We start from the raw sequence: 25,000 nt of genomic DNA on the forward strand, positions 1-25,000 counted from the left end.
AGCCAAGATTCCATTGGCCTTCCTGATCACCTGCTGCACCTGCATACTAACTTTTTGTGTTTCATGCACCAGGACCCCCAGATCCCTTTGTACTGTAGCACTTTGCAGTTTCTCTCCATTTAGATAATAACTTGCTCTTTGATTTTTTCTGCCAAAGTGCATAACCTCACACTTTCCAACATTATATTCCATCTGCCAAATCTCTGCCCACTCACTTAGCCTGTCTGTCTTTTTGCAGGTTTTTTATGTCTTCCTCACTCACTGCTTTCCCTCCCATCTTTGTATCGTTGGCAAACTTGGATATGTTGCACTCGGTCCCTTCCTCCAAATCGTTAATATAGATTGTAAAGAGTTGGGGTCCCAGCACTGACCCCTGCGGAACACCACTAGTTACTGATTGCCAGCCCGAGAATGAACCATTTATCCCAACTCTTTGTTTTCTGTTAGATAGCCAATCTTCCACCCATGCCAGTATATTACCCCCAATCCCATGATTTCTTATCTTGAGCAGTAATCTTTTATGTGGAACCTTGTCAAATGCCTTTTGGAAGTCCAAATACACTACATCCACTGGTTCCCCTTTATCCACCCTGTATGTTACATCCTCAAAGAATTCGAGCAAATTTGTCAAACATGACTTCCCCTTCATAAAACCATGCTGACTCTGTCCTATTAAATTATGTTTATCCAAATGCTCTGTTACTGTTTCCTTAATAATGGACTCCAACATTTTGCCAACCACAGATGTTAGGCTAACTGGTCTACAGTTTCCAGCTTTTTGTCTACTTCGCTTCTTAAATAAGAGTGTTACATTAGCAGATTTCCAATCTGCCGGGACCTTTCCTGAGTCCAGGGAGTTCTGGAAAATAATCACCAATGCATCCACAATCCCTACCGCCACTTCTCTCAAGACCCTAGGATGTAGGCCATCTGGTCCGGGGGATTTATCCGCCTTAAGTCCCATTATTTTACTGAGTACCATCTCCTTAGTGATTTTAATCATGTTTAGCTCCTTCCCCCCCCACCCCCATTGCCCCCTGTTTGTCCAGTGTTGGGATATTTTTAGTGTCCTCTACTGTAAAGACTGATACAAAATATTTGTTCAGCGTCTTTGCCATCTCCATGTTCCCCACCACTAGTTTCCCAGTCCCATCCTCTAAGGGACCAACGTTCACTTTAGCCACCCTTTTTCTTTTTATATAGCTGTAGAATCTCTTGCTATCTGTTTTTATATTTTTTGCTAGTTTACTTTCATAATCTATCTTCCCTTTCTTAATTAATCTTTTAGTTATTGTTTGCTGGCTTTTAAATGCATGCCAATCTTCTATCCTCCCACTAGATTTGGCTACTTTATATGCCCTTGTTTTCAGTCAGATACTATCCTTTATTACTTTACTAAGCCACGGATGGCTGTCTTTTCTTTTATTTCCCCTTTTTCCTCAGTGGAATACATTTATCTTGAAAGATGTGAAATATCTCCTTGAATAAGAGTGAATGGGAAGGGGTTTGGGTCCATTGGGATCGTGTACAATAGGAGTGAATGGGAAGGGGTTTGGGTCCATTTGGATCATGTACAGTGGGAGTGAATGGGAAGGGGTTTGGGTCCATTGGGATCGCGTACAGTGGGAGTGAATGGGAAGGGGTTTGGATCCATTGGGATTGTGTACAGTGGGAGTGAATGGGAAGGGGTTTGGGTCCATTGGGATCATGTACAGTGGGAGTGAATGGGAAGGGGTTTGGGTCCATTGGGATTGTGTACAGTGGGAGTGAATGGGAAGGGGTTTGGTCCATTGGGAATGTGTATAGTGGGAGTGAATGGGAAGGGGTTTCGTCCATTGGGATTGTGTACAATGGGAGTGAATGGGAAGGGGTTTGGTCCATTGGGATTGTGTACAATAGGAGTGAATGGGAAGGGGTTTGGGTCCATTGGGATCGTGTACAGTGGGAGTGAATGGGAAGGGGTTTGTGTCCATTGGGATTGTGTACAGTGGGAGTGAATGGGAAGGGGTTTGGGTCCATTGGGATCGTGTACAGTGGGAGTGAATGGGAAGGGGTTTGGGTCCATTGGGATCGTGTACAGTGGGAGTGAATGGTAAGGGGTTTGGGTCCATTGGGATCTTGTGCAGTGGGAGAGAATGGGAAGGGGTTTGGGTCCATTGGGATCGTGTACAGTGGGAATGAATGGGAAGGGGTTTGGGTCCATTGGGATTGTGCACAATGGGAGTGAATGGGAAGGGGTTTGGGTCCATTGGGATAATGTACAGTGGGAGTGAATATGAAGGGGTTTGGTCCATTGGGATTGTGTACAGTGTGAGTGAATGGGAAGGGGTTTGGGTCCATTGGAATTGTTTACAGTGGGAGTGAATGGGAAGGGTTTGGGTCCATTGGGATTGTGTACAGTGGGAGTGAATGGGAAGGGGTTTGGGTCCATTGGGATTGTGTACAATGGGAGTGAATGGGAAGGGGTTTGGTGCATTGGGATTGTGTACACTGGGAGTGAATGGGAAGGGGTTTGGTCCATTGGGATTGTGTACAGTGGGAGTGAATGGGAAGGGGTTTGGTCCATCGGGATTGTGTACACTGGGAATGAATGGGAAGAGGTTTGGTCCATTGGGATTGTGTACAGTGGGAGTGAATGTGAAGGGGTTTGGGTCCATTGGGATTGTGTACAGTGGGAGTGAATGGGAAGGGGTTTGGGTCAATTGGGATTGTGTACAGTGGGAGTGAATGTGAAGGGGTTTGGGTCCATTGGGATTGTGTACACTGGGAGTGAATGGGAAGGGGTTTGGTCCATTGGGATTGTGTACAGTGGGAGTGAATGGGAAGGGGTTTGGTCCATCGGGATTGTGTACACTGGGAATGAATGGGAAGGGGTTTGGTCCATTGGGATTGTGTACAGTGGGAGTGAATGTGAAGGGGTTTGGTCCATTGGGATTGTGCACAGTGGGAGTGAATGGGAAGGGGTTTGGTCCATTGGGATTGTGTACAGTGGGAGTGAATGTGAAGGGGTTTGGTCCATTGGGATTGTGTACAGTGGGAGTGAATGTGAAGGGATTTGGTCCATTGGGATTGTGTACAGTAGGAGTGAATGGGAAGGGGTTTGGGTCCATTGGGATTGTGTACAATAGGAGTGAATGGGAAGGGGTTTGGTCCATTGGGATTGTGTACAATGGGAGTGAATGGGAAGGGGTTTGGGTCCATTGGGATTGTGTACAATAGGAGTGAATGGGAAGGGGTTTGGGTCCATTGGGATTGTGTACAATGGGAGTGAATGGGAAGGGGTTTGGGTCAATTGGGATCATGTACAGTGGGAGTGAATGGGAAGGGGTTTGGGTCCATTGGGATCGTGTACAGTGGGAGTGAATGGGAAGGGGTTTGGGTCCATTGGGATCGTGTACAGTGAGAGAGAATGGGAAGGGGTTTGGGTCCATTGGGATTGTGTACAATGGGAGTGAATGGGAAGGGGTTTGGGTCCATTGGGGTTGTGTACAGTGGGAGTGAATGGGAAGGGGTTTGGGTCCATTGGGATTGTGTACAGTGGGAGTGAATGGGAAGGGGTTTGGGTCCATTGGGATAGTGTATAATGGGAGTGAATGGGAAGGGGTTTGGGTCCATTGGGATTGTGTACAGTGGGAGTGAATGGGAAGGGGTTTGGGTCCATTGGGATCGTGTACAGTGGGAGTGAATGGGAAGGGGTTTGGGTCCATTGGGATCGTGTACAGTGGGAGTGAATGGTAAGGGGTTTGGGTCCATTGGGATCTTGTGCAGTGGGAGAGAATGGGAAGGGGTTTGGGTCCATTGGGATCGTGTACAGTGGGAATGAATGGGAAGGGGTTTGGGTCCATTGGGATTGTGCACAATGGGAGTGAATGGGAAGGGGTTTGGGTCCATTGGGATAATGTACAGTGGGAGTGAATATGAAGGGGTTTGGTCCATTGGGATTGTGTACAGTGTGAGTGAATGGGAAGGGGTTTGGGTCCATTGGAATTGTTTACAGTGGGAGTGAATGGGAAGGGTTTGGGTCCATTGGGATTGTGTACAGTGGGAGTGAATGGGAAGGGGTTTGGGTCCATTGGGATTGTGTACAATGGGAGTGAATGGGAAGGGGTTTGGTGCATTGGGATTGTGTACACTGGGAGTGAATGGGAAGGGGTTTGGTCCATTGGGATTGTGTACAGTGGGAGTGAATGGGAAGGGGTTTGGTCCATCGGGATTGTGTACACTGGGAATGAATGGGAAGAGGTTTGGTCCATTGGGATTGTGTACAGTGGGAGTGAATGTGAAGGGGTTTGGGTCCATTGGGATTGTGTACAGTGGGAGTGAATGGGAAGGGGTTTGGGTCAATTGGGATTGTGTACAGTGGGAGTGAATGTGAAGGGGTTTGGGTCCATTGGGATTGTGTACACTGGGAGTGAATGGGAAGGGGTTTGGTCCATTGGGATTGTGTACAGTGGGAGTGAATGGGAAGGGGTTTGGTCCATCGGGATTGTGTACACTGGGAATGAATGGGAAGGGGTTTGGTCCATTGGGATTGTGTACAGTGGGAGTGAATGTGAAGGGGTTTGGTCCATTGGGATTGTGCACAGTGGGAGTGAATGGGAAGGGGTTTGGTCCATTGGGATTGTGTACAGTGGGAGTGAATGTGAAGGGGTTTGGTCCATTGGGATTGTGTACAGTGGGAGTGAATGTGAAGGGATTTGGTCCATTGGGATTGTGTACAGTAGGAGTGAATGGGAAGGGGTTTGGGTCCATTGGGATTGTGTACAATAGGAGTGAATGGGAAGGGGTTTGGTCCATTGGGATTGTGTACAATGGGAGTGAATGGGAAGGGGTTTGGGTCCATTGGGATTGTGTACAATAGGAGTGAATGGGAAGGGGTTTGGGTCCATTGGGATTGTGTACAATGGGAGTGAATGGGAAGGGGTTTGGGTCAATTGGGATCATGTACAGTGGGAGTGAATGGGAAGGGGTTTGGGTCCATTGGGATCGTGTACAGTGGGAGTGAATGGGAAGGGGTTTGGGTCCATTGGGATCGTGTACAGTGAGAGAGAATGGGAAGGGGTTTGGGTCCATTGGGATTGTGTACAATGGGAGTGAATGGGAAGGGGTTTGGGTCCATTGGGGTTGTGTACAGTGGGAGTGAATGGGAAGGGGTTTGGGTCCATTGGGATTGTGTACAGTGGGAGTGAATGGGAAGGGGTTTGGGTCCATTGGGATTGTGTACAGTGGGAGTGAATGGGAAGGGGTTTGGGTCCATTGGGATCGTGTACAGTGGGAGTGAATGGGAAGGGGTTTGGGTCCATTGGGATCGTGTATAATGGGAGTGAATGGGAAGGGGTTTGGGTCCATTGGGATCGTGTACAGTGGGAGTGAATGGGAAGGGGTTTGGGTCCATTGGGATTGTGTACAGTGGGAGTGAATGGGAAGGGGTTTGGGTCCATTGGGATTGTGTACAATGGGAGTGAATGGGAAGGGGTTTGGGTCCATTGGGATCGTGTACAGTGGGAGTGAATGGGAAGGGGTTTGTGTCCATTGGGATCGTGTACAGTGGGAGTGAATGGGAAGGGGTTTGGGTCCATTGGGATCGTGTACAGTGGGAGTGAATGGGAAGGGGTTTGGGTCCATTGGGATCATGTACAGTGGGAGTGAATGGGAAGGGGTTTGGGTCCATTGGGATTGTGTACAATGGGAGTGAATGGCAAGGGGTTTGGGTCCATTGGGATCGTGTACCGTGGGAGTGAATGGGAAGAGGTTTGGGTCCATTGGGATTGTGTACAATGGGAGTGAATGGGAAGGGGTTTGGTCCATTGGGATTGTGTACAGTGGGAGTGAATGGGAAGTGGTTTGGGTCCATTGGGATCGTGTACAGTGGGAGTGAATGGGAAGGGGTTTGGGTCCATTGGGATTGTGTACAATGGGAGTGAATGGGAAGGGGTTTGGTCCATTGGGATTGTGTACAATGGGAGTGAATGGGAAGGGGTTTGGTCCATTGGGATTGTTTACAATGGGAGTGAATGCACTACACAGAGACACTCACTCCATTTACAGTCACAAACGCAGTCGCAGACACAGACACAGTCACAGACACAGACGCAGACACAGACACAGACAGTGAGTGTGTGCCCACTGGGAGCGAGCTACAAGAGTTGGATGGTGGGTTGCAGCCGGTTCGGAATCGAGACTCACCCTGACGTCCGCTCATGTCCTTACCATGGTGAGTGTGCGATGGTCGATGGTTCTTTTATCATCTGACTTGTTGGAATGGAAGGGAGAGCGACTGTAAAAATCACAAGGAGAGAGAGAGGGAGAGACGTGTAATAGAGCAGATTCCATAACCACGAGAGTTCCTACTAGCGAGAGGTATTGCTGCAAGCAGGACCACCAGCTACAACCCCCGAGGGAACGGCCAGGTGGAAAGAGAGAACGCGACTGTCTGGAAGGCCGTTCTCTTAGCCTTAAAGTCTAAGGGCCTGCCAACCTCTCGCTGGCAGGAAGTCCTCCCGGCAGCGCTGCATTCCATCCGGTCACTGCTTTGCACGGCCATTAACGCCACCCCCCATGAACGAATGTTTGTTTTCCCCAGGAAGTCGACTACGGGAACCTCGCTACCAACATGGCTGACTTCTCCGGGGCCCGTCTTGCTGCGAAAGCACGTGAGGGCCCATAAAACGGACCCCCTGGTCGAGAGGGTGGACCTCCTGCACGCCAACCCCCAGTACGCCTATGTGGCATACCCAGACGGGCGGGAGGACACAGTCTCCTTACGAGACCTTGCACCCTCGGGCACCCCTGAGACACCACCGTTACCCCCCACCACCCCCCCAAATCCACCCCAGGTAGACGGCATGCCGGAACCCCACGAGCCTTCGCCAACCACGCAGACACCAGCATTAACATCGGATACTGCATTACCGCCGCCGCTGCTGCGCCGATCAGAGAGACTTACGAGGCCTCCGGACAGACTGACATACCCGAACTGGTAGTACACTTCACCCCGCCGGACTCAAATCTAAACAAGGGGTGAATGTGGTAAACCACTTTTATCGTTCACTATCGTTACACTATGGTTATCACTGTTTATATCGTTACACTATGGTTATCACTGTTTACACTGTTGTATCACTACACAAGGTCACCTCTTGTCACGCTGTTATACCTGGGCTGACCACAGCTGACTCCGCCCATGACTCCGCCTGCTTGCCCAGGTATAAAGGTGGTCGACTGGCTGGTATTCCTCCTTGTTGGACCCGATCACCCACAAGGGTGGGCTCTGTTATTTAGCCAATAAAAACCTATAGTTACTATCTTAACTCGTCGCTTTTCATTGGATGAATTGATAGGTATATCAGTTACATACTAGCAACATTGGAGGGTATGGGGAATGAGGGGGGAGAGTGGGATTAGACTGGGTGGCATATTAAAGGGTACGGGGAGTGAGGGGGAGAGTGGGATTAGACTGGGTGGGATATAAAACGGTACGGGGAGTGAGATTAGACTGGGTGGGATATTAAAGGGTATGGGGAGTGATGGGGAGAGTGGGATTAGACTGGGTGGGATATTAAAGGGTACGGGGAGTGAGGGGGAGAGTGGGATTAGACTGGGTGGGATATAAAACGGTACGGGGAGTGAGATTAGACTGGGTGGGATATTAAAGGGTATGGGGAGTGATGGGGAGAGTGGGATTAGACTGGGTGGGATATTAAAGGGTACGGGGAGTGAGTGGGATTAGACTGGGTGGGATATTAAAGGGTACGGGGAGTGAGGGGGAGAGTGGGTTTAGACTGGGTGGGATATTAAAGGGTGCGGGGAGTGAGGGGGAGAGTGGGATTAGACTGGGTGGGATATTAAAGGGTGCGGGGAGTGAGGGGGAGAGTGGGTTTAGACTGGGTGGGATATTAAAGGGTACGGGGAGCGTGGGATTAGACTGGGTGGGATATTAAAGGGTACGGGGAGTGAGGGGGAGAGCGGGATTAGACTGGGTGGGATATTAAATGGTGTGGGGAGTGAGGGGGAGAGGAGGATTAGACTGGGTGGGATATTAAAGGGTGTGGGGAGTGAGGGGGAGAGTGGGATTAGACTGGGTGGGATATTAAAGGGTGCGGGGAGTGAGGGGGAGAGTGGGATTAGACTGGGTGGGATATTAAAGGGTATGGGGAGAGAGGGGGAGAGTGGGATTAGACTGGGTGGGATATTAAAGGGTGCGGGGAGAGAGGGGGAGAGTGGGATTAGACTGGGTGGGATATTAAAGGGTATGGGGAGAGAGGGGGAGAGTGGGATTAGACTGGGTGGGATATTAAAGGGTATGGGGAGAGAGGGGGAGAGTGGGATTAGACTGGGTGGGATATTAAAGGGTGCGGGGAGTGAGGGGGAGAGGAGGATTAGACTGGGTGGGATATTAAAGGGTGTGGGGAGTGAGGGGGAGAGTGGGATTAGACTGGGTGGGATATTAAAGGGCGCGGGGAGTGAGGGGGAGAGTGGGATTAGACTGGGTGGGATATTAAAGGGTACGGGGAGTGAGGGGGAGAGTGGGATTAGACTGGGTGGGATATTAAAGGGTGCGGGGAGTGAGGGGGAGAGTGGGATTAGACTGGGTGGGATATTAAAGGGTATGGGGAGAGAGGGGGAGAGTGGGATTAGACTGGGTGGGATATTAAAGGGTATGGGGAGAGAGGGGGAGAGTGGGATTAGACTGGGTGGGATATTAAAGGGTATGGGGAGAGAGGGGGAGAGTGGGATTAGACTGGGTGGGATATTAAAGGGTATGGGTAGAGAGGGGGAGAGTGGGATTAGACTGGGTGGGATATTCAAGAGTACGGGGAGTGAGGGGGAGAGTGGGATTAGACTGGTTGGGATATTAAAGGGTGCGGGGAGTGAGGGGGAGAGTGGGATTAGACTGGTTGGGATATTAAAGGGTATGGGGAGTGAGGGGGAGAGTGGGATTAGACTGGGTGGGATATTAAAGGGTGCGGGGAGTGAGCAGGAGAGGAGGATTAGGCTGGGTGGGATATTAAAGGTATGGGGAGTGAGCGGGAGGTTGGTATTACACTGGGCAGGCTATTAAAGGGGGGCGAGCGAGGGAGGTCCGGGAGAGGAGTGGGGGAAAAAAAACAGGAAACGAACAGGATGAGACTCACCCTTGGACGAGTCTGTGCAGGACACAGCCAAGTGAGAACCAATCAGCGCTGCTGTCGTAGGCTGTTCCTTTCTCCAGGACTTCTGGGGCCATGTAACCGTGGGTCCCACTGCGGCCAGGGCAAAGGATAATGGTCAGCACAGTGCCACTCAGGCTCTTAAAGGAACAGTCCCTTCCCTTTGTCCCCCACTCCGCCTCTTAACTGGACAGTCCCTTCCAATGATTGTTTTTCTGTTTTTCAGACTGGAGGATGGTGGACAGTGGTGTTCCCCAAGGGTCAGTGCTGGAGCCACTGCTTTTTTTGATATATATAAATGACCTGGATATTGGAATACAGAGTAGAATTTCTAATTCTGACACCCCGGCCGCGATATTTGGCAGCGCCCCCTGATTTACCGCCGGACGCTATGTGCGATTGGTTCAGGGGGGCCTACCTGCGGCCGGGGAGGCGCAAATTAAAGGAGAGGTGCGGGGCGGCCATTTTTGTTGCTGGCCGCCTGCCAGCACCTGCCTGCGCTCCCGTCCCCGGCCTCCTGAACCCCCCCCACCCCCCGCGGAGTGCCGGCTGCGCTCCAAGAGCCCGGCACTTCTCCTCGGTGCCGGGCTCTTTTGCCTGCACTCCCGATCCTCGGGGGTCCAGCTGGGCCCCAGATCGCGCTGCACAAGGCCCCTCCCCTTTAAGAAGGGGAGGAAGGCCTGCAATACCGCAGCGCGACGTGCCGCAGCGTGTGGCGCTGCGGCACGTTGCGCCACGATATTCAGTCGCAGCGCCCCAAGAGGGATGCGGGGCGCCTCCAGTAGCGCCGCGCTTCCCTCTGAGGCGCTCAAACTGAATTTCCGGCGGGCGGCTGCGAATGCTTCCGGGGCACTACTTTTAGCGTCCTGGCGAGGCTGGCGCCCCAAACAGGGCAATACTGAATTTCTAGGCCTCAATGTTTTCAAGGGAAGACTGGATAGGCACTTCAGGGAAATAAACTTGCAGGGCTACGGGGATAGAGGGGGGGAATGGGACTGACTGGATTGCTCTGCAGAGAGCCGGCACAGACTCGATGGGCCGAATGGCCTCCTTCTGTGCCTTTATGACTCTATGGCCTAGAAATTCAGTGGGCTGCGCCACCAGTTAGCGCCCAAAGAGGGCACTCAGTGGCTTTTGCGCCACTGGCCACACCTACCGCGATATTTAGCGGGGCGCTAATGGCGGCGTTAGCCTGTAGCGCTGCGCCGCCGCCGATGATGTCATCGGTGTGCGCAGCGCCCCGCTCCCGCCCCGATGACCATATTTGGTCGCGCCGGCCGCAAATAGCGACCGGTACAGAGGGGCCTACCTGTGGCGGTAGTGGCGCTAGTTAAGGTGGAGGTGCGGCCGGCCGCTTTTTCGGCGGCCGCCTGCCCGCACCTCCGTCCCCGGCCTCCTACACCACCCCCCCCCCGCGGCATTGCCGGCTGTTTCCCGAGAGCCCGGCACTTCTCCTTGGTGCCGGGCTCATTTGCCGGCACTCGCGAGCGGGGATCGCACTGTTGCAGGCACCTCCCCCTTAACAGTGGGAGGAAGGCCTGCAGTACCGCAGCCTGCCATGCCGCAGCGTGTGGCGCTGCGGCCCTTAGCGCGCCGATATTCAGGGTGAGCACCCCAAGCAGGGCGCGGGAAGCCTCGAGTAGCGGCCCGCTTCCATTTGGGGCACAGAAACTGAATATCCGGATGGCGCAAGTGGCTCCGCTCGCAGCGGTAATTCCGGCGCCCAGGCGAGCCTGGCGCCCCAAACGGCGCCCAACTGAATTTTTAGCCCAATGACTCTATTCCCCACTCATCCTTTTAAGGAGATAGTCTCTTCCTGTTACCCCCACGCATCCTTGGCCCATAGCGTGGAGGGGAGGAGGGGGGATCGGTGGAATGGGTGGGGGAGGCGGTGTTGGAGAGAAGGGGAAACGTCTCTACTCACATGGTGGCGGTGGGCCAGCTCCTGGCGAAGTGGCATGCGAGACTCATGTCCGAGATCTTGAGGTGGCCGTTTCTGCTCAGTGCGAGGTTTGACGGCTGGAGGGGAGGCATGAGGAGATTGGCGGTCAGACATAGAGTTAGACAGCACAGAAAGAGGCCCTTCGGCCCATCGTGTCCGCGCCGGCCATCAAGCCCTGTCTATTCTAATCCCATTTTCCAGCACTTGGTCCGTAGCCTTGTATGCTATGGCGTTTCAAGTGCTCATCTAAATGCTTCTTGAATGTTGTGAGGGTTCCTGCCTCTACCACCCTTTCAGGCAGTGAGTTCCAGATTCCAACCACCCTCTGGGTGAAAAAGTTTTTCCTCAAATCCCCTCTAAACCTCCTGCCCCTTACCTTGAAACTATGCCCCCTGGTTATTGACCTCTCTACTAAGGGGAAAAGTTCCTTTCTATCTACCCTATCTATGCCCCTCATAATTTTGTACACCTCAATCAGGTCCCCCCTCAGCCTTCTCTGCTCCAAGGAAAACAACCCCAGCCTGTCCAGTCTCTCATAGCTGAAACGCTCCAGCCCAGGTAACATCCTGGTGAATCTCCTCTGCACCCTCTCCAATGCAATCACATCCTTCCTATTGTGAGGGAATACGCCATATTTCAAAAAGGTACACCATAACATGAACAAATTTCTGATATTTATTAATACATGATATACCGGGTTTAAAAATCTAAAGCCTCAGAGAAACAGGCTGCAAACAGAAATACAGGCTTCTGAGATAAAGATCAGTTGTTTAACAAAGTTGTAAAAACCAAACAAGCTTTGAAATGGGAATTAGTTAAATATACTAAAACAATTACCCCACTGAAATGGCAGTTTGGCGCTTCCGAAAGGTCTACGGTTTGCAACCAACACAATGAAAATGATCAGTTTAAGGTGTTATAAGCTAACACATTGAACAGAAACACAAACATTAAAAGAGGCAAGTGTCTTTGAAAAGATGAAATCAAGGTGGGATATTAAAGGGTACGGGGAGTGAGGGGGAGAGAGGGATTAGACTGGGTGGGATATTAAAGGGTACGGGGAGTGAGGGGGAGAGTGGGATTAGACTGGGTGGGATATTAAAGGGTACGGGGAGTGAGGGGGAGAGTGGGATTAGACTGGGTGGGATATTAAAGGGTACGGGGAGCGAGCGGGAGAGTGGGATTAGACTGTGTGGGATATTAAAGGGTGTGGGGAGTGAGGGGGAGAGTGGGATTAGACTGGGTGGGATATTAAAGGGTGTGGGGAGTGAGGGGGAGAGTGGGATTAGACTGGGTGGGATATTAAAGGGTGTGGGGAGTGAGGGGGAGAGTGGGATTAGACTGGGTGGGATATTAAAGGGTACGGGGAGTGAGGGGGAGAGTGGGATTAGACTGGGTGGGATATTAAAGGGTACGGGGAGTGAGGGGGAGAGTGGGATTAGACTGGGTGGGATATTAAAGGGTACGGGGAGTGAGGGGGAGAGTGGGATTAGACTGGGTGGGATATTAAAGGGTACGGGGAGTGAGGGGGAGAGAGGGATTAGACTGGGTGGGATATTAAAGGGTACGGGGAGTGAGGGGGAGAGTGGGATTAGACTGGGTGGGATATTAAAAGGTGTGATGAGTGTGCAGGACACGGAGCACAGGGGGACAGAAGGGTGTCTATGGAGGAGCCAACATTCCACTTTCGAGGTTCGTACCTTTAAGTCCCTGTAAACCACCGAGTGTCTGTGCAGATGCTCCAACCCCAGGATCATCTCCACCATGTAGAAGCGAGCTTCCGTCTCCTGTAACACTCCGTGTCGTATCAGAGTCAGCAGGTCACCTCCTGCGGAGGAAACGACACAGACCATCATTTCACTTAGTCCCTCTCTCTCTCAGGGAGATATCTGTACACTGACGGGTGTCTCTCAGTCCCCTCACTCTCTCAGGGAGATATCTGTACACTGACTGGTGTCTCTCAGTCCCTCTCTCCCCCAGGCAGAGATCTGTACACTGACTGGTGTCTCTCAGTCCCTTTCTCTCAGGGAGATATCTATACACTGACTGGTGTCTCTCAGTCCTCTCACCCCCAGGAAGAAATCTGTACACTGACTGGTGTCTCTCAGTCCCCTCTCTCGCTCAGGGAGATATCTGTACACTGACTGGTGTCTCTCAGTCCCTCTCTCTCGGGGAGATATCTGTACACTGACTGGTGTGTCTCAGTCCCCTCTCTCTCAGGGAGATATCTGTAAACTGACTGGTGTCTCTCAGTTCCTCTCTCTCAGGGAGATATCTGTACACTGACTGGTGTCTCTCAGTCCCTCTCTCTCAGGGAGATATCTGTACACTGACTGGTGTCTCTCAGTCCCTCTCTCTCGGGGAGATATCTGTACACTGACTGGTGTGTCTCAGTCCCCTCTCTCCCAGGGATATATCTGTACACTGACTGGTGTCTCTCAGTCCCTCTCTCTCAGGGAGATATCTGTAAACTGACTGGTGTCTCTCAGTTCCTCTCTCTCAGGGAGATATCTGTACACTGACTGGTGTCTCTCAGTCCCTCTCTCTCAGGGAGATATCTGTACACTGACTGGTGTCTCTCAGTCCCTCTCTCTCGGGGAGATATCTGTACACTGACTGGTGTGTCTCAGTCCCCTCTCTCCCAGGGAGATATCTGTACACTGACTGGTGTATCTCAGTCCCTCTCTTTCAGGGAGATATCTGTACACTGACTGGTGTCTCTCAGTCCCCTCTCTCTCAGAGAGATATCTGTACACTGACTGGTGTCTCTCAGTCCCTCTCTCTCAGGGAGATATCTGTACACTGACTGGTGTCTCTCAGTCCATCTCCCTCAGGGAGATATCTGTACACTGACTGGTGCCTCTCAGTCCCCGTCTCACGGGGGGATATCTGTACACTGACTGGTGTCTCTCAGTCCCTCTCTCTCAGGGAGATATCTGTACACTGACTGCTGTCTCTCAGTCTCCTCTCTCTCAGGGAGATATCTGTACACTGACTGGTGTCTCAGTCCCCTCTCTCTCAGGGAGATATCTGTACACTGACTGGTGTCTCTCAGTCCCTCTCTCTCAGGGGGATATCTGTACACTGACTGGTGTCTCTCAGTCCCCTCTCTCAGGGAGATACCTGTACACTGACTGGTGTCTCTCAGTCCCTCTCTCTCAGGGAGATATCTGTACACTGACTGGTGTCTCTCAGTCCCTCTCTCTCAGGGAGATATCTGTACACTGACTGGTGTCTCTCAGTCCCTCTCTCTCAGGGAGATATCTGCACACTGACTGGTGTCTCTCAGTCCCTCTCTCTCAGGGAGATATCTGTACACTGACTGGTGTCTCTCAGTCCCTCTCTCTCAGGGAGATATCTGTACACTGACTGGTCTCTCTCAGTCCCCTCTCTCAGGGAGATATCCGTGCACTGAGTGGTTGCAGATAGTGAGCGATCAGTGTCTGACCCCTGGATCTCACTCACCATCCATGTAGTCCAGCAGCAAGCAGAGTTTCTCGAGCGTTTGGAAGGCGTAAGTGAGACGAACGATGAATGGACAATCCTGTCAGAGAAAGAGAGAAGACAAAGCTGAGGAAACTGCGACTCAGTGTGGCCGAGACCTCTGACTGTAGTGTATGTACCTTTAAGGGGAGAACTACTGTTTTACAGCTCCTGTATACTGTAGTACCGGCAGTGACCACACCTGTATATAAACCCTGAGTAGGGATCTGTACTGTTAGTTTTAGAGTAACCCTCAACCAGTAAACACCTGTTGATTGTTCCTCTGCAGTCTCTGTCTATTTATTGAAGGACACCATTCATCAAGATTCACGGATTTAAAATTGGCGACGAGTCGATTCGAACCTACCTGCAACTCTGCAGAAGAAGGCCGATTCCAGAGGCACGGGCATCAACCATCCAGCGGAGAAGATGGGAGAGCGCGGGAGACGCCATTTTGAGCCAGTCTAACCACACCCAGGGATGCCGAAGAGTGGCAGTATCACAGCGTTCGACAATGAAGTCGAAGATTGGGCGACATATGTAGAACACATAGAAGTGTACTGCAAGGCGAATGAAGTGCCAGATGCCAGGAAAGCACTGGTATTGTTGAATTCCATGGGTGCAAAAACATATGGCTTACTGCGAAACCTAGTAACCCCAGAGAAGCCAGTGGAAAAGGATTTTGAAAGCATAGTGGCAATCCTACAGGACCACTTAAACCCCACACCGCTGCTGATAGCAGAAAGATTTAAGTTTCACAAAAGGAACCAGCATAAAGACGAAAGTAATGCTGAGTATTTAACGGAACTGCGCAAGCTATCGAAACACTGCCAGTTTGGAACGGGATTAGCAGATACTTTAAGGGACAAGTTTGTGTGTGGGCTTCAAAGTGAAGGAACCCAGAAACGGCTTCTATCAGAAAAGGATCTTACGCTGGACAAGGCTTTCAGCATGGCAGTATCACACGAAGCAGCCGCACTGCAGAGATACAACGGAGACCGCAAGAATATGGCACAAATGAAATGTCATATGGAGCAGTGAAGTGTTATCGCTGCGGCAGAACAACACACGACCATAAGGATTGCTGGTTCAAGGACCAAGTGTGCAGACAGTGTGGAAAAGTAGGACACATAGCAAGAGTCTGCAGGTCGGGAAAGAAAACCAGCAGCAAGAAATCTCCACAGGAGAAGTACAAAAAGGTACATAAGGTGACGGAGAGTAGTTCAGATGAACAGAAAAGTGATACAGACTCCGGAAGCAAGGAGCTGGGTTGTCTGAAACTACATAATGTAATCAAAATGGAGGATCACCAAACTATCTGGGTCACGCTCAAGATAGACGGAGTCCAAGTGAAAATGGAATTGGACACAGGATCAGCCCTAACAGTCATAAACCGAAGGGACTACAAGCGGCTATTCTCACATATACCCTTGAGAGATACAGAGATTGTCTTGAAGACGTACACGGGGCAAAAAGTCAACCCCAAAGGAAAAATAAGGGTGAACGTTATATATAACGGCAAGGAAACACCAAAAATGGACCTATATGTATTGCCAGATGGAGGACCACCACTACTAGGACGTGAATGGATCCGGAAGATACAGCTAGATTGGCATTCCATACAAGCACTGACTGTAGATGCCAAAAAGGATGACGACGTCACACCTGGACGACTGTCAAAAATGCTAACTGACGCACAAGAAGTGTTCCAGCAGGGACTCGGAACACTAAAAGGCATAACAGCGACGATCAAAATAGAGGAAAATGCAAGCCCAAAGTTTTATAAGGCCAGACCGGTACCTTATGCGATCCGCCCAGCCGTCGAAGCAGAGCTGGAAGGTTTGGAACGTTCAGGAGTACTGTCCAAAGTGGACTGGAGTGAGTGGGCTACACCCATCATTCCTGTAATGAAGAGGTCGTTGAGTAATACGCCTGGGGAACCAAAGAAGGTTCGCATCTGTGGGGACTTTAAGGTGACAGTGAACCCAGTCCTTCACACGGTACAATATCCACTTCCGCGGATTGAAGATATTTTCGCCTCGCTATCTGGAGGAAAACGCTTCACTAAGATTGATCTGGCTCAGGCGTACCTGGAAATGGAGGTAGAAGAAGCCTCGAAACAGTACCTCATGATCAACACTCATAAAGGTCTCTACCAATACAACCGGCTGGTGTTCGGGGTAGCATCAGCTCCGGCTATTTGGCAAAGGGCAATGGATCAAGTCCTGCAAGGGATTCCAGGGACCCAGTGTTATTTGGACGACATCCTGGTCACGGGCGAAAATGACAGTGATCACCTCGCCAACCTGGAGCAGGTGCTCACTAGGTTGAAGGAATATGGGCTCCGAGCTAATTGCCACAAATGCGAGTTTTTCCAGAAGCAGATCTCGTATTGTGGCCACTTTATTGATGAAGAGGGGTTACATAAGTCCCCTGAAAAGATTGAGGCAGTAGTCAAGGCTCCAGCACCGGAAAATGTGTCACAACTGAGGTCGTTCCTCGGGCTGGTGAACTACTACCATAAGTTCTTGCCGAATTTGTCTACAGTACTACACCCACTGAACACCCTACTGCAACAGGGGGTACCATGGAAGTGGAATGACGAATGTAAACGAGCTTTCCAGAAGTGCAAAGAACTGATCACATCAAAAGAGGTGTTGGCTCATTTCAACCCAGCACTACCAATTCGGTTGGCGTGTGATGCATCACCCTATGGTATTGGAGCGGTGCTGTCGCACAAATTCCCGGACGGCTCGGAGAGGCCAGTAACCTTTGCATCTCGGTCACTAACCTCAGCCGAGCGTAACTACGCCCAGATTGACAGGGAGGCCCTCAGCCTAGTGTGGGGAGTGAAAAAGTTCAACCACTATCTGCACGGGCAGAAGTTCACCTTGCTGACTGACCACCAACCACTTGTCTCCATATTTAATCCAAAGAAGGGCGTTCCGCTGATGACTGCACAACGGCTACAAAGATGGTCCCTTTTTCTAGGGGCGAACCAATATGAAGTAGAGTATAAGGGCACGAAACAGCATGGAAACGCTGATGGGCTATCACGCCTGCCACTGCCTACTGGGGAGGAAGCACCAGCAGTGGACCCTGTCGAAATATTTTATTCGACTATAATTGAACGCTTGCCAGTAACTAACGCGGGTACAGAGAAGGAGACCCGAAATGACCCGACACTGTCTCGGGTATATGACTTGACGGTGAAGGGATGGCCAACACATGGCGACTCACTGTTGCCAGCATTCTCATCCAGAAGAGAACAGCTGTCAGTATGCCAGGGGACCTTGATGTGTGGATCCCGAGTGGTAATTCCACCCAAGTTAAGGGAGAGAGTGCTCAATGAGCTTCACGAAGGCCATCTGGGAGGGGTGAAAATGAAAAGCCTTGCTAGGGCTTATGTGTGGTGGCCGGGGATCAATCAGCAAATCGAGGACCTGACAAAGAGCTGCTCAGGATGCCAGAAGGTCCAAAATGCACCACCACATGCCCCTCTACACCCATGGGAGTGGCCCTCCTCTCCATGGCAACGGGTGCGTATTGATTTTGCTGGTCCATTCATGGACTCAATGTTTTTAATAGCCGTGGATGCGCACTCAAAATGGCCTGAGGTGATCAAAATGTCCTCCACCACCACGGAGAAAACGACTGCAGTCCTACGGACCATATTTGCCAGGAACGGCTTGCCAGAGCAGATTTGCTCTGATAACAGACCACAGTTTGTGTCCGAAGAGTTTCAGAAATTTATGAAAAGGAATGGGGTAAGGCATTACACATCCGCCCCGTATCATCCAGCCACAAATGGATTGGCTGAGAGGTTCGTACAAACCTTTAAAAAGGCAGTAAGGGCCATGTGCGATGACGACATTCCACTGCAGCATAAGGTGGACAATTTCCTGTTAGCCTACAGAAATGCGACACATGCAGTCACCAACCAGACCCCGGCCATGATGTTCTTTAACCGAAGGTTGAGATCTCGTCTGGATTTGCTCAGACCAAATGTACGAAGAGATGTTGAGAATAAGCAATTCCAGCACATCAATGAGAAGCCGACAAGGAGCTTCAATGTAGGGCAACCAGTCTTGGCCCGCGACTACCGAACAGAGAAATGGCAACCAGGAACGATATGCACCCGGCAGGGGCCACTAATGTACACAGTGGATGTTGGGGAGAACATTGTGAGACGCCATGTCGACCAGATCCTAGAGTCACAGGAACGAGTCAACCCCATGTCTCGCGTACCTGGTGATGAACCCGACATACAGGTAGCATCTACCCTAGAAACAGTAGCAGCGGAAACTGATGAACCAACCGACGACAGGGGGCCAGAATCGCCTCCGCACCAAGAGCAAGACACTCAGGAAAGGCGCTATCGAGAAAGGATCAGGAAGCCGCCCCAAAGACTGAATTTATAAATGGGCTATTTTCAGTTAATGTTGCATGTTAAAAGTGTTAATTGTTAAATGAATGTTATGGTACTGTTAATCTAAAAGGGGAGGAATTGTAGTGTATGTACCTTTAAGGGGAGAACTACTTTATACAGCTCCTGTATGCTGTAGTACCGGCAGTGACCACACCTGAGTAGGGATCTGTAATGTAAGTTTTAGAGTAACCCTCATCCAGTAAACACCTGTTGATTGTTCCTCTGCAGTCTCTGTCTATTTATTGAAGGACACCATACATCAAGATTCACGGATTTAACACTGACCAGTCTCTCCTGCCCTACGGACACTGCCTGGGCAGCTGTTACCCCTAGCAACTGGGCCAGTGGGGTACCGATCCCCAGGGAATGGCCTTTACTACTTCCCGGGATCGCTCAACCCGGAATTCTCTGCTCACTTTGGACAGCCTGGACCTTTCCTGCTCTCTCTCTCTGGGGCTCAGGACCACACAGGCCGGGGTTGGAGCCTGGGTCTTTCCTGCTCTCTCTCTCTGGGGCTCAGGACAACGCAGGCCGGGGACGGAGCCTGGGCCTTTCCTGCTCTCTCTCTCTGGGGCTCAGGACCACACAGGCCGGGGATGCAGCCTGGGCCTTTCCTGCTCTCTCTCTCTGGGGCTCAGGACCACACAGGCCAGGGGTGGAGCCTGGGCCTTTCCTGCTCTCTCTCTCTGGGGCTCAGGACCACACAGGCCGGGGACGGAGCCTGGGTCTTTCCTGCTCTCTCTCTCTGGGGCTCAGGACCACACAGGCCGGGGACGGAGCCTGGGTCTTTCCTGCTCTCTCTCTCTGGGGCTCAGGACCACACAGGCCGGGGATGGAGCCTGGGCCTTTCCTGCTCTCTCTCGGGCTCAGGACCACACAGGCCGGGGGTGGAGCCTGGGCCTTTCCTGCTCTCTCTCTCTGGGGCTCAGGACCACACAGGCCGGGGGTGGAGCCTGGGCCTTTCCCGCTCTCTCTCTCTGGGGCTCAGGACCACACAGGCCGGGGATGCAGCCTGGACCTTTCCTGCTCTCTCTCTCTGGGGCTCAGGACCACACAGGCCAGGGGTGGAGCCTGGGCCTTTCCTGCTCTCTCTCTCTGGGGCTCAGGACCACACAGGCCAGGGGTGGAGCCTGGGCCTTTCCTGCCCTCTCTCGCTGAGGCTCAGGACTGTAGTGTATGTACTTTGCAGAAGGAACTATATTCTGCAGCCCTGTATACTGCAGTACCACTAGTGACCACCCCTGTATATAAGCCTGTGTAGTAACATTTGCATAGTAGTTCCAGGTTGCCTCCGTTCAGTGAAGACCTGTTATAACCAACTCCTGCAGTCCGTGTCTCAATTATACACGGACATAATACTGGCGACGAGCAGATACGAACTTACCTACAGTCTGCACCACCTCATGGGGATCCATCCCTGAAGCGAAGTTATCAGAGGTCGAGGCCAGAAGGAAGAAAGAAACAGAAGAAACGGGCGTCGACCGTGGGCATCCGCCTCTGAGTCAGCGGAGTTGAAGATTTGCAGGAGAGGCTGTCGAGAGCGGGGCTTGGTTATCCTGTCGATGGTGCTTCAGCTAAGCGGGCTGGTGGCAGGTAGTACGCTGATCCTTCCTGGGCTGCGGCGGTCTAGAGCTCGAGCGGGTGGCTTTGCAACGGGGCCGAGCAGCGTTGTCGGGAAGAGGAGAGCGAGAGAGGGTGGAGCACACAGGGCGCGGCCGGTGCTACGAAGCCGGGCAGCGTACAGACCCGAGAAGAGGGAGGCAAGAGTCCCGCAGGGTTGTTCCGACGACGGGAAAATAATTAAAATTAAACGCGCAGAAAGCCGCAAGGAGCTGCAGTTTGCCACGGGAACCGCGGAGAGCGGCGTTAGCAGCAGCACAGGGGGAAGTGCGCGAAGACCATAGGGCGTCGCCATCAAGGCATAAAGCGCTAGCTACAGCGCTAGCAACGGCAAAGAAGACAGAAAGCGCGGGAGGCGCCATCTTAATCCAGCGGGGGAAGAAGGCAAAGCGCGGGAGGCGCCATTTTGTTAAATCGGGGAAGAAGGCAAAGTGCGGGAGGCACCATCTTAGATTTCCAAGATGCCAAAGACTGGCAATATCACTGCCTTCGATAATGCAATAGAAGACTGGACCACGTATGTGGAAAGAGTCGAGGTATATTGCGAGGCAAACGAAGTAGCCGATGAGAAAAAGGCATCGGTACTGCTAAACTTAATGGGCGCAAGAACGTATGGCCTATTGCGGGACCTGATTACTCCAGCCAAACCGAAGGCGAAGAGTTTTAACGAAATTGTTGCTATCCTACAGGAACACCTAAATCCTACACCGCTGCTGATAGCAGAAAGATTTAAATTCCACAGGAGAGTGAAGGAACCCAGAAGAGGTTACTCTCAGAGAAAGAGCTGACGCTAGATAAGGCTTTCAGCGTGGCAGTATCGTACAAAGCAGCAGCAACGGGAGATGTGGAAATACAGCAAAAGCCACAGGAATACGGCACCCACGAAATGACACAGGGCTTTGCAAAATGTTATCGCTGCGGCAGAACAACCCATGACCAGAAGGACTGCTGGTCCAAGGACAAAATATGCAGGCAATGCGGAAAGATGGGACACATTGCACGAGTTTGCAGGTCTGGGAAGAAGACCAACGACAACAAAAAGGCCACTAAGGAACCGTACAGGAAAGTACAAAAGATGACGGACAGTAGTTCCGAAGACCAGATGAGCGATAGTGAATCCGAGAACAAGAGACTAAGCTGTCTCAAACTTCACAACGTAATCGCAAAAGAGGATCACCGAACCATTTGGGTCACCCTCACGATAGCAGGGTCCCAAGTCAAAATGGAATTGGATACAGGATCAGCTCTAACCGTCATGAATCGACGAGACTACGAGCGGCTATTCTCACACATACCCTTGAAAGAGACATCCATTGTCTTGCAGATGTATACGGGGCAAAAAGTATACCCCAGAAGAAAAATAAGGGTGCCTGTCGAATACAACGGCAAGGAAATACAGAAATTGTATCTGTACATACTGCAAGATGGTGGACCACCGTTATTGGGACGTGAATGGATCAGAAAGATAAGTTTAGACTGGCACTCCATTCAGGCACTGACGGTGGCTGGTAAAAAGGAAGACGACGTCACTCCTGGACGATTGTCAACAATCTTAGCTAACGCCAAAGAGGTATTTCAACAAGAACCGGGCACTCTTAAAGGCGTAACCGCCTCGATAAAAATAGAGGGGAATGCAATTCCCAAGTTTTTCAAAGCAAGACCGGTACCATATGCAATTCGCCCAGCCGTCGAGGCAGAGCTGGAGAATCTGGAGAATGCAGGCGTGTTATCTAAGGTAGACTGGAGCAAGTGGGCGACACCCATCGTTCCTGTCATGAAGAAAACGTTAAACAATAAGTCTGAGGAGCCAAGGAAGGTTCGCATCTGTGGGGACTTCAAGGTGACGGTGAACCCAGTGCTTCACACAGTACAATATCCTCTTCCAAGGATAGAAGATATCTTCGCCTCACTATCTGGAGGGAAGCGTTTTACAAAAATTGACCTAGCACAAGCATATTTGCAGATGGAGGTTGAAGAATCCTCTAGGAAGTATCTCACGATAAACACTCACAAAGGTCTTTACCAGTATCATCGACTGGTATTCGGAGTAGCATCAGCTCCGGCAATATGGCAAAGAGCGATGGAACAAGTCCTGCAAGGAATTCCGGGGACTCAGTGTTACTTGGACGACATCCTAGTGACAGGTGAAGATGACAGTGAACACCTTGCCAACCTAGAGCAGGTGCTCACTAGACTACGTGAACATGGGCTGCGGGCCAATCGCCCCAAGTGCGAGTTTTTTAAGAAACAGATATCGTATTGTGGCCACGTGATTGATGAAGAGGGGTTACATAGGTCCCCTGACAAAATTGAAGCGGTAGTTAAGGCTCCAGCGCCTGAAAATGTGTCGCAACTGAGGTCATTCCTCGGATTGGTGAATTACTACCATAAGTTTTTGCCGAATTTGTCCACGATTCTGCACCCACTGAACGCCCTACTACAAACGGGAGTAGCATGGAAATGGAGCGATGAATGTAAGTGGGCCTTTCAGAAGAGTAAGGACCTAATCACTTCAAGAGAAGTATTGGCTCACTACAACCCATCACTACCGATAAGACTGGCGTGTGATGCGTCTCCCTACGGTATTGGGGCGGTACTGTCACATAAATTCCTTGATGGTTCAGAGAGGCCGATAGCTTTTGCGTCACGCTCGTTAACTTCAGCCGAGCGTAACTACGCCCAGATTGACAGAGAGGCCCTCAGCCTGGTGTGGGGGGTGAAGAAGTTCAATCACTACCTGCACGGTCAGAAATTTACTCTACTAACTGATCATCAACCTCTTCTCTCCATTTTCAACCCTCAGAAGGGCGTACCGAAAATGACAGCACAACGGCTACAGAGGTGGTCCCTTTTCCTAGGGGCACACCAATATGACATCGAGTACAAAGGAACTAAACAGCATGGGAATGCTGATGGATTGTCGCGCCTACCGTTGCCGACGGTGGAAGAAGAACTTGCAGTGGATCCAGTGGAGATATTCCACTCGACCATAGTCGAATGTCTCCCTGTGACGAATGCAAACATAGAAAAGGAAACACGAAATGACCCGACACTCTGCTGGGTCTATGATTTAATGGTGAAGGGATGGCCAGCACATGGCGAACCACTGCTGCCAGCATTCTCGCCGAGAAGAGAACAGCTGTCAGTGTGCAGAGGAACCTTGATGTGTGGATCCAGAGTAATAATTCCACCCAAATTGAAGGATAGAGTGCTCAATGAGCTTCATGAGGGTCATCTGGGAGGGGTAAAAATGAAGAACTTAGCCAGAGCGTTTGTGTGGTGGCCGGGAATCGATAGAGAAATCGAAGAGATGACCAAGAGCTGTACAGGATGCCAGAAGGTCCAAAACGCCCCACCACAAGCCCCTCTACATCCATGGGAGTGGCCCTCATCTCCATGGCAAAGGGTGCACATTGATTTTGCTGGTCCATTTATGGACTCGATGTTTTTAATTGTGGTGGATGCACATTCAAAGTGGCCAGAGGTAATAAAAATGTCCTCAACCACCACAGAAAAAACTATCACAGTCTTACGAACCATATTCACCAGAAATGGGCTGCCTGAACAGATTTGCTCCGACAATGGACCACAGTTTGTGTCTGAAGAGTTCCGGAGGTTCTTAAAGAACAATGGTGTTAAGCATTACACATCCGCCCCAAGATCAGCCATGATCTCATTGAATGGCGGAGCAGGCTCGAAGGGCCGAATGGCCTACTCCTGTTCCTATCTCTATGTATCTATGTATATCATCCAGCCACTAATGGATTGGCCGAGAGGTTCGTTCAAACATTCAAGAAGGCTATCAAGGCAATGTGTAATGAAGACATACCCCTACAGCACAAGGTGGATAACTTCTTGTTTGCTGACCGGAATGCGACACGTGCGGTTACCAACCAAACTCCAGCCATGATGTTCTTCAATCGAAGACTAGGATGCCGCTTGGATTTGGTTAAGCCAAACGTCAGAAGAGATGTGGAGAACAGGCAGTTTCAGAATATGAATGAAAGGCCGACCAGGAGTTTTAAGATAGGTCAACCAGTTTTGGCCTGGGACTACCGCACAGAGAAATGGCAGCCAGGAATGATCTGTACACGGCAAGGACCTCTAATGTATACCGTGGACGTTGGAGAGAGCATTGTAAGACGCCATGCTGACCAGATTCTAGAGTCACTGGGAAACGTCAATTCCACACCACGATCCGATACACCTGGTGATGAAACCGAAGTACCAATTGCATCTACCGCAGAATCGGTGATATTGGAAGCAGACGAACCAAACAACGACATTGATCCCGACTCAACGTTGCCAGAAGAACCTGATACCCCAAGAGGCGTTATCCAGACAGAATCAGGAAGCCTCCTCAAAGACTGAACTTAT

At 51.1% G+C, this 25,000-nt stretch overlaps 1 protein-coding gene across 1 annotated transcript in view; it reads right to left on the reverse strand.

Annotated features, from left to right (window-relative positions):
- LOC147092224 (G protein-coupled receptor kinase 2-like) overlaps positions 1-25,000 on the reverse strand; it is a 117,690-nt gene that overhangs the window by 60,376 nt on the left and 32,314 nt on the right. Inside the window, exons 9-13 of the mRNA XM_085975888.1 lie at positions 14,557-14,635; positions 12,792-12,919; positions 11,074-11,168; positions 9,135-9,242; positions 6,211-6,277 (exon numbers count right to left, since the gene is read on the reverse strand). Coding sequence (XP_085832014.1) covers positions 6,211-6,277; positions 9,135-9,242; positions 11,074-11,168; positions 12,792-12,919; positions 14,557-14,635 — 477 coding nt within the window. The remainder of the gene's footprint in view (positions 1-6,210; positions 6,278-9,134; positions 9,243-11,073; positions 11,169-12,791; positions 12,920-14,556; positions 14,636-25,000) is intronic.

The sequence above is a fragment of the Somniosus microcephalus genome, unplaced genomic scaffold, assembly GCF_052327205.1.
Source record: "Somniosus microcephalus isolate GS21.2 unplaced genomic scaffold, FLI_Smic_1.0 unresolved_chr2, whole genome shotgun sequence".
In the NCBI taxonomy this organism is placed as follows: Eukaryota; Metazoa; Chordata; class Chondrichthyes; order Squaliformes; family Somniosidae; genus Somniosus; species Somniosus microcephalus.